Source organism: Thalassophryne amazonica, chromosome 9, assembly GCF_902500255.1.
Source record: "Thalassophryne amazonica chromosome 9, fThaAma1.1, whole genome shotgun sequence".
Taxonomy (NCBI): domain Eukaryota; kingdom Metazoa; phylum Chordata; class Actinopteri; order Batrachoidiformes; family Batrachoididae; genus Thalassophryne; species Thalassophryne amazonica.
In genome coordinates this window covers 75,273,164-75,283,087 of record NC_047111.1, presented here as the reverse complement: position 1 = coordinate 75,283,087, position 9,924 = coordinate 75,273,164, and the positions used below count along the sequence as shown (strand labels likewise).

Below are 9,924 nucleotides of genomic sequence, written 5' to 3'. Positions count from 1 at the left end.
CCTCCTCCAGAATGAGATGTGCTGCCGTGAAAACACGTCCCCCCGAAAACAAGACAGAAAAAACTAGTTTATAGATTTCCGTTTGTTACATTAAAAACATAAGACTGATATTAATGCCAATATATATTACGGTTGATTTATTCAACTTTAAAAATTGTCATACATAACACACGCTGTTTGAGGGTTGTCAGAGTTGGGTTGATGTTTCTACTCGGAGGATTGTATGTGCGACACTGCATCCAGTGGCAGCCACTGAGGTGAACTGACCACAGGAGCCTCCCCAGGCTGACCACTTTCTCTCAGTTTAACATATGGCTATTAACGTTTAAACTTGATAGGCTTCGTCGTATTGTGATCATATTAGCCTGAGAAGAAGGCGGTATTTGTGGCAGCCACAGTCGTTCCCGTGACTTCGCAGGCAGCCGGTGGACCATGTCACCTTCACGGTCCGTGTTGCTGGTAGGAGAAGGGAATTTCAGCTTCTCCGCCTGCGTAAACCAGTTCTGCTCCGAATCCGAAAGCCGTGTTACGGCCACTTGCCTCCAGTGTGAAGAGGACGCACTGCGGCATGAAGGCGCAGCCGCCAGTATTCAGATCATCAAGGATTCAGGTGTTTATCGTCATGACCTTGGTGCTGTCGATTCGTTATGACACTTTTTAAAATATATTTGTGTGCTGCATCAGGTGGGACGGTTCTGTTCGAGGTGGACTGCACAAAACTCGGAGAATGCGCCTCTCTGCAGGGATGTGTGTTTGACCTTGTCGTGTTTAACTTTCCTCACAGCGGGAGAAAAAGTGGTGTTAAGAAGAACAGAGAGCTTCTCAAAAAATTCTTCCTCAGGTACATATGTATATGTGGCGGACATGAACGAGCGAAGCTCTTCAGCATCTCACCATGTCATTTAGGTCTAGTGATGGGTATTGATAAGATTTTATCTATATTGATGCCATTATCGATCCGATTCTTTGTCAATTCCCTTATCAATACCTCTTGTGAATTTTCTGTGTACTAAAACAGGTTTTCTATGTCAACATTTTATTGAGTCTAAAAGTAGATAAATTTGAAATTGGTCACTGGATCCTTGATCTCTGGACTTAAATAAAATCTACATGGTGGATATCCTTGATCTCTGGACATAAATAGAAATAAACAAAATCTCTTTATGTCAAAAGCATTTCCTTTCAGACAATAAAATGGCATGAATGTCACTCCATAGCCAATGAGCTGAGCTCAGCCGGCTGCACGTCAGCATCAGCTTAATTCATAAAGAATGCAGGATGTTTCATTTTGGGAGGAAGAAAACGTTTTAGTTGATTGTAGTTTATTGTTTGTATTTCAACGTTTGGAAAGAGGTTTCATTTGATTTAAAATGGCGAGTCGCTGAAGTTTTTAATTCCGGCCGGACTCTAACTTGACTCGGTAGAGAGCAGCACAGCATTTGAAACTGTGCGAACGGAACACAGGACGATTCTCGTTTCTTGCCTGCAACAAGACAAGAGTCCCAGTTAGTGACTATAATCTGCACAAAAGTGACTCATAATTGACATCTTTAATGGCTTTGAGAGAGGTTAAGAAGCGGATTTGCCGCTTCTGAAAAGCATTGAAGCAGAGAACCAACGAAGCAGTGAGTTGGAGGACTGCTTTGTTGATTCAAGCTTCAAAGCCATCGCAGAAGCACTCCATTTTAATACAATAAAGTTAATGTAACTCAAACTTTGAAAAAAGTTATAGTCACTCATTTCCATTAATTAAACTAACTCAAAAATGAATTGTTGTCATAACAACTCAGTTCCTTTAAGTGCATTTAAAGTTTTGGGGCATTTAAGTGCTGGTGATGTATTTTGAGTGCATTCCATTCACTCATTTTAATTGAGTTTATGCAACGCAGGCCAGCAGGTGTTGCTGTGCATATGTAGTTAGTAAACCTCACTCCCAACAGCTCAAAAGAATTCTCTGGTCATAAGGCCTGAGTTCTGGGTTTTAGCCTTCTGGTTAGAGTCCATGCCAGAGATCATGAGTTAGCGTCCAGAGGGAGCGAATGGGCAGAGTCACAACAACACAACGCAGAGTCAACAAGTAAACCAAAGAATGCATAAAAAAAAAAAACTAATCCAAAATGTAATGCAAATTTTTTAGGCAGAAATTTATGTCACTTTTTTATTGAAAACATAAAAACATAAACTAGATTTACATAAGTTTAATCAACTATAAATTGTTATGTTACTAAAACTTTAACAATTAAATTTTTGAAAATTATTTTACTTAAGTTGGCAAACTCATATAGTTTAAGGCAATAGGTTTCCTCAGATGGTTTGAGTTCAACTAACTCTTTGAGTTTTACAGTGTACATGGAAAACAATACAAAAACTTTGGGACTTTTTTGTGTGGTGACTGCGAATATCTGGTTTATACGATGATGGTTTAGGTGAGTTTTACTGTACATGGGACTGAACAATAAATTTTAAAAACTTTGATGATGATGTTGGCTTCCATCCCACACGGCTGACTTTATTTTCCAAATTTTTCTTCTGTTCGGATCTGAAGGGAATCTGTACATCTTGAAGCCCTTGTTGTGTCTATTTGTGCATCCAAATGCACAACAACCTGTCATTTTCAGCAAATAAATACATGAAATGGCTGGATTTACATGCAGACAGATTAACAGCAAGCGCTACTTTGAACCCAAGATGGCACCATGAGTCAAATGACCAATTATTTTTCAACTCGTCGTGTTGCCCCTCTCTCAATTTAGGCACACTATCGTCTACCATAGAGTGAGTTTTGTGCTGCTGTGCGGCGCTTCACCAGTATTACATTTTTCTCAGTTACTCAAAGAATAGTGATTAGGTCTTATGGGGTGGGGGGTGCAGGCATGTGTACATTGTCATTAACAAGCACATGTAATTTCATGTGGATCTGTATAGTGATACACATGTAGTGTGTCAAAGACGTATCGTTATCTTTGGCTGCTTTCAGTGATGCCGGTATTTGGTTAGACTCATTCTCTCCGATTGTTCTGTCTGAGTTATTTTCATTAGTTACTTCATCCAAACCATCAACATGTTTATTAGACCCCATTCCTACCAGGCTGCTCAAGGAAGCCCTACCATTATTTAATGCTTCGATCTTAAATATGATCAATCTATCTTTGTTAGTTGGCTATGTACCACAGGCTTTTAAGGTGGCAGTAATTAAACCATTACTTAAAAAGCCATCACTTGACCCAGCTATCTTAGCTAATTATAGGCCAATCTCCAACCTTCCTTTTCTCTCAAAAATTCTTGAAAGGGTAGTTGTAAAACAGCTAACTGATCACCTGCAGAGGAATGGTCTATTTGAAGAGTTTCAGTCAGGTTTTAGAATTCATCATAGTACAGAAACAGCATTAGCGAAGGTTACAAATGATCTTCTTATGGCCTCGGACAGTGGACTCATCTCTGTGCTTATTCTGTTAGACCTCAGTGCTGCTTTTGATACTGTTGACCATAAACTTTTATTACAGAGATTAGAGCATGCCATAGGTATTAAAGGCACTGCGCTGCGGTGGTTTGAATCATATTTGTCTAATAGATTACAATTTGTTCATGTACATGGGGAATCTTCTTCACAGACTAGGGTTAATTATGGAGTTCCACAAGGTTCTGTGCTAGGACCAATTTTATTCACTTTATACATGCTTCCCTTAGGTAGTATTATTAGACGGTATTGCTTAAATTTTCATTGTTACGCAGATGATACCCAGCTTTATCTATCCATGAAGCCAGAGGACACACACCAATTAGCTAAACTGCAGGATTGTCTTACAGACATAAAGACATGGATGACCTCTAATTTCCTGCTTTTAAACTCAGATAAAACTGAAGTTATTGTACTTGGCCCCACAAATCTTAGAAACATGGTGTCTAACCAGATCCTTACTCTGGATGGCATTGCCCTGGCCTCTAGTAATACTGTGAGAAATCTTGGAGTCATTTTTGATCAGGATATGTCATTCAAAGCGCATATTAAACAAATATGTAGGACTGCTTTTTTGCATTTGCGCAATATCTCTAAAATCAGAAAGGTCTTGTCTCAGAGTGATGCTGAAAAACTAATTCATGCATTTATTTCCTCTAGGCTGGACTATTGTAATTCATTATTATCAGGTTGTCCTAAAAGTTCCCTAAAAAGCCTTCAGTTAATTCAAAATGCTGCAGCTAGAGTACTGACGGGGACTAGAAGGAGAGAGCATATCTCACCCATATTGGCCTCTCTTCATTGGCTTCCTGTTAATTCTAGAATAGAATTTAAAATTCTTCTTCTTACTTATAAGGTTTTGAATAATCAGGTCCCATCTTATCTTAGGGACCTCGTAGTACCATATCACCCCAATAGAGCGCTTCGCTCTCAGACTGCAGGCTTACTTGTAGTTCCTAGGGTTTGTAAGAGTAGAATGGGAGGCAGAGCCTTCAGCTTTCAGGCTCCTCTCCTGTGGAACCAGCTCCCAATTCAGATCAGGGAGACAGACACCCTCTCTACTTTTAAGATTAGGCTTAAAACTTTCCTTTTTGCTAAAGCTTATAGTTAGGGCTGGATCGGGTGACCCTGAACCATCCCTTAGTTATGCTGCTATAGACGTAGACTGCTGGGGGGTTCCCATGATACACTGTTTCTTTCTCTTTTTGCTCTGTATGCACCACTCTGCATTTAATCATTAGTGATCGATCTCTGCTCCCCTCCACAGCATGTCTTTTTCCTGGTTCTCTCCCTCAGCCCCAACCAGTCCCAGCAGAAGACTGCCCCTCCCTGAGCCTGGTTCTGCTGGAGGTTTCTTCCTGTTAAAAGGGAGTTTTTCCTTCCCACTGTAGCCAAGTGCTTGCTCACAGGGGGTCGTTTTGACCGTTGGGGTTTTACATAATTATTGTATGGCCTTGCCTTACAATATAAAGCGCCTTGGGGCAACTGTTTGTTGTGATTTGGCGCTATATAAAAAAAAATTGAAATTGAATTGATAAAAATATAAATATGGCAGCTGTAGGGAGGAACGTGATGCCCACTATTTTGTCAAATATGAGACAAAATATACAGCAGAATAGGAAAGTAAAACCAGAATTAAGTAGTGGGTAGAGTATGTGAATGGGAATGATACTAAAGGTTTTCATCTGTACTCCCAAGTTACTCCTGGCAAACTCAAAACACTGTCCTGTTATCTTTTGAAACCTTTCAAAAATACCTTTGTTTCAACCAATGTTTTGGAGTCCACATAAAAAGGAACATATCACACTATTCCGGAATATGCATCCACATCAATTATGAATTTGATATTTGAAGGCTGCAGTCAGCACATGGTCTGTTTGTGCACATTGTTTGACAACTGAAAAATTTGAAAATGTGTTAAAAGGGCATTTAAGAAAGGGGACTGTAATACTTAAATTTAAAAATTCCCTATTTCAGATGACATGCTGAATATTACATATAGAGCTACACCGATTAATGTATTAATTAGTTATTAATCAGTTATGACATTAATGAATTACTATTTTTTTTTATCTAAAAAAATAAGCATGGCCCTCAGTTCAATTTCCAGTGACTGTTCAATTCAGTTAATTTATGTATTATGAATTATGAACATAATCAGGAATTTCAGCCCTGTTTACACCTATGCCCCCCAGTTGTGTTGATGTGTTGGCTGAAGATGGGGAAGTCCATGTTTCCCTTTGTAATGGCCAAGGTGGGACACCAGCAGACCAGCCGAAGCGAGAGTGGCACAACAGCTGGCAGGTTGTTTCTATGGCAGCAGAGGCACACCTGATCCTCAGTGAGATCCATCCGTTTGAAAGTGAGAAGTTCCAGAGTTACAAGTGCACTGGATACAGGTAAGACATAAAGGTGGGTTTGTGCAAATAGAAACAGGTGCATGTGTTTGCATGTCAGTATGTTTACGTGGGAATTTGCCTCATGATAATTGTTCTGTGGAACAGGAGCCAGGATAAGGGCTTTCATTTGGAGAATGCACTGGTCCATGTGTTTTCTCGCAGCCTGCCTTACAGCTCTGCTCATATTGTTCAGATGGAGGAGGATGTTGAAGGGCAGCAGGTCCAGTACAACATGCCGGCAGAGCTCAGTGATTACATGTTCAGGTACACAAATCGCACAACAAACCACCAAAGTAAGAAAACTATCAAGTTATCATATTACATTTTTCTCCTCAGGGGATTTCTGTCTTCAGACTCTGTGCACCCTGTCAGATTGATGCAAGACTTTGTACTCAAAGGACTGGTGGATAGTTGGCCAGTCTCCATGTTAACGGAGAGCCTTCCTATTCTGGTTACGTCCAAACAGCTGCAAAAGTGTTACAGTGAGAGAAACACCACAAACTGCTACTGGATCACCCCGACTCAGAGAGAATGTAGCTCTGACCATCACGGCTCTGCAGGCACACCAAAAAGCCAGTTATTTTTATTGGACGGTCGGAGGCCCACAGAGCCACTAGACACATGCAGAAGTGTTACCTCTAACGAAGACAGCGTGAGGAGCAAAGGAGCTGACACTCTGAGGTCTACGTACTCTTTTGATGTTGATCGTGAAGAGGAAGAAGGACTTTATGTGCTGCGTCCGACACTCCTCCCTCATATGGAAACATTTATAACTCAAGAAAAAGAACTGATGAGCAAAATGTTGAGCCATCAAGAAAACAAATGGAATGTTAACAGTGGTCAAACTGAAAATGTGGAGCAGGATGCCCGTGGGTGCTGTAAGGGTTTCAGCAGCCTGCTATTTGGTGTTAGTGGTGTAGTGTTCAGAAATGTTCCCATCAACCTCTGGGCTCTGCCTGCCTTTCATGAGCTCCTCTTCAGAGGTCTGTTTCATTCAGAATGTGAACCAGTTAAATTACTTGGACAACAGTTAGAAACGCTGCTCGCTCCACATGGAGTTTCCCAGGTTACCGAACAGGATGCTCTGTGTTTGACGGCACAACCAATGGGAGTAATTGGAAAGGTGACTGCAAGAAATGCACACGATACAAATAACAAAGTTAGCATTACCATTTCCCTAAATTTGGACCTCCTTGCTGTGCTGTTATTCTCACTCCCTGACTGGCGGCTGCTTTGGTCACATGACCCACGGTTTTTAAAACAGTTTGAGCTCTGTCCCTCACCAAGACAAACTTTTTGCCCATTTTCCCTGTTCCCTAAGCACTTCACCTTTGATATCAGCTTCTGGACAGGGCCGGTCTGGGAGGAGATGACCTTCCACGCTGTGGTTCGAGAGGCAAGTCATGGGACTGTGCAACAAGTGAAACTCATTGATACGTTCTCACATCCTGACTTGAGTCAGACCAGCTACTGCTACAGACTGACGTATCACTGTCACACACATGCACTGTCACAAACACAAGCCCTCCAGTTTCACAAACACTTGGAATCCTTGTTGTCCTCTCGTTTGCAAGTCACCATCAGGTAGCTGTAACTCTCACTTAAATGTTGAGGTGGAACAACTATTTTCTCATGCTGCATTCACATGTTGGGTGTGGGTAGCAGGCTAAAAAGCAGATGTTTGTGTTCATTGAGGGGCCGATGGAAAATTTTGCCAGAGAAGAATTGAAGACATACCTTCACACCATGAAGGTTTGTGTTCTGAAAAATTCATTTTCAATATTTTACTGCAGCTAGAATGATAAGCAGTGAGAGACCAAATATTTATCCTGTGCAGAGACGCCCAGTTTTATATTGAGTAAACAGGAATAATTTATGATCTTACAGAGAGATGAAGCTATAAGTTGACTTTTAAACAGTCATCAGAGCCAGAGTTTCCTGTTTTAAAATAAAACAGCTAAAACACTGTTACAGCTTTCAAGTAAGCAAATTATTGCCCATCTTAACAGAAAAATGGCAACATCTCAAATCATCATCTGCCTTCTGTGACTGCAGTTCTATTTACAGTTGTAGCCACAGTGCCTTTAAATGGGTCTTACTATCTATATTTTTGTCAAAGAAATATACTGTAGCTCACATTTGTCTTAAAAACAGTTGCTGAAATGGCAACCATGAGCTGCTGTTTCGCTGATTCAGCATGTTTAATTAGCATTGGCACCCATGGTTGAGAAAGCGCCCTCTCACCGGCTGTTCAGCTTTTAACGAGTCAGTGCATGAGAAGAAAAAGAGAAGTATTGAAAGAACACAACAAAGTCAAGAGACTATAGACCATATACTGTACATAAAGAGTTTCACACCAAGCTGTCAGTGATGACGCAATGCAGTAGAAATGGTGAGCAAACACTGCTTTGTTTACATTTCATCACTTCATATCTACAGTGTACGTGTAAATATTCACAGCGTTTCACTTTTTCCACATTCTGTTATGTTACAGCCTTATTCTGAAATGGAGTAAATTCATTTTTTTATTCTCGAAATTCTTCTCACAACACGCCATAATGACAACGTGAAAAAGTTTTTTGAAGTTTTTGCAAATTTATTAAAAATAAAAAACAAAAAATCACATGTACATAAGCATTGACACCCTTTTCTCAATACTTTGTTGATGCGCCTTTGGCAGCAATTACAGCCTCAAGTCTTCTTGAATACGAGGGCTGTCCATAAAGTATAGGTCCTTTTTATTTTTTTCAAAAACTATATGGATTTCATTCATATGTTTTTACGTCAGACATGCATGAACCCTCGTGCGCATGCGTGAGTTTTTCCACGCCTGTCGGTGACGTCATTCGCCTGTGAGCACTCCTTGTGGGAGGAGTCGTCCAGCCCCTCGTCGGAATTCCTTTGAGAAGTTGCTGAGAGACTGGCGCTTTGTTTGATCAAAATTTTTTCTAAACCTGTGAGACACATCGAAGTGGACATGGTTCGAAAAATTAAGCTGGTTTTCAATGAAAATTTTAACGGCTGATGAGAGATTTTGAGGTGACACTGTCGCTTTAAGGACTTCCCACGGTGCGAGACGTCGCGCTGCGCTCTCAGGCGGCGTCATCAGCCTGTTTCAAGCTGAAAACCTCCACATTTCAGGCTCTATTGATCCAGGACGTCGTGAGAGAACAGAGAAGTTTCAGAAGAAGTCGGTTTCAGCATTTTATCCGGATATTCCACTGTTAAAGGAGATTTTTTTAATGAAAGACGTGCGGACGGGTCCGCGCGTCGGGACGCAGCCGGCGCGGAGCGGCGGCACAGGAAAAACACCTCCGTGTTGATAACCATTTGTAAAATCCAGGCGGCCTTTGATGGCTTTCAGTGGAGTGAGTATATGAGAAATTGTTTAACAGCTGGACATGTTCCAACTTGTCCTTAAGGCTTCCAACAGAGGTGTTTTTCCTGTGGCGGAGCGTCGCGGCGGCTGCGAGCCGACGCGCGGACTCGTCCGCACGTCTTTCATTAAAAAAATCTCCTTTAACAGTGGAATATCCGGATAAAATGCTGAAACCGACTTCTTCTGAAACTTCTCTGTTCTCTCACGACGTCCTGGATCAATAGAGCCTGAAATGTGGAGGTTTTCAGCTTGAAACAGGCTGATGACGCCGCCTGAGAGCGCTGTGCGACGTCTCGCACTGTGGGAAGTCCTTAAAGCGACAGTGTTACCTCAAAATCTCTCATCAGCCGTTAAAATTTTCACTGAAAACCAGCTTAATTTTTCGAACCGTGTCCACTTCGATGTGTCTCACAGGTTTAGAAAAAATTTTGATCAAACAAAGCACCACTCTCTCAGCAACTTCTCAGACAAAGGAATTCCGACGAGGGGCTGGACGACTCCTCCCACAAGGAGTGCTCACAGGCGAATGATGTCACCGACAGGCGTGGAAAAACTCACGCATGCGCACGAGGGTTCAAGCATGTCTGACGTAAAAACATATGAATGAAATCCATATAGTTTTTGAAAAAAATAAAAAGGACCTATACTTTATGGACAGACCTCGTATAATGCCACAAGCTTGGTGCACC

General features: G+C 41.3%; 1 protein-coding gene across 1 annotated transcript; it reads left to right on the top strand.

The window, feature by feature from the left end:
- Positions 1–123: 123 nt before the first annotated feature.
- fdxacb1 (ferredoxin-fold anticodon binding domain containing 1) lies at positions 124–8,420 on the top strand. The gene is made up of 5 exons (XM_034178413.1): positions 124–610; positions 685–841; positions 5,653–5,856; positions 5,962–6,120; positions 6,193–8,420. Exons 1-5 carry the CDS (start codon positions 433–435, stop codon positions 7,442–7,444), a joined length of 1,950 nt encoding a protein of 649 aa, XP_034034304.1. The 5' UTR covers positions 124–432; the 3' UTR covers positions 7,445–8,420.
- Positions 8,421–9,924: the final 1,504 nt, after the last annotated feature.

Coding starts and splice junctions, on each gene's coding strand:
- fdxacb1 (XM_034178413.1), top strand. CDS start 433: ATGTCACCTTCACGGTCCGTGTTGCTGGTAGGAGAAGGGAATTTCAGC. Junction 611..684: donor TCAGATCATCAAGGATTCAG/GTGTTTATCGTC, acceptor GTGCTGCATCAG/GTGGGACGGTTCTGTTCGAG. Junction 5,857..5,961: donor TACAAGTGCACTGGATACAG/GTAAGACATAAA, acceptor TCTGTGGAACAG/GAGCCAGGATAAGGGCTTTC.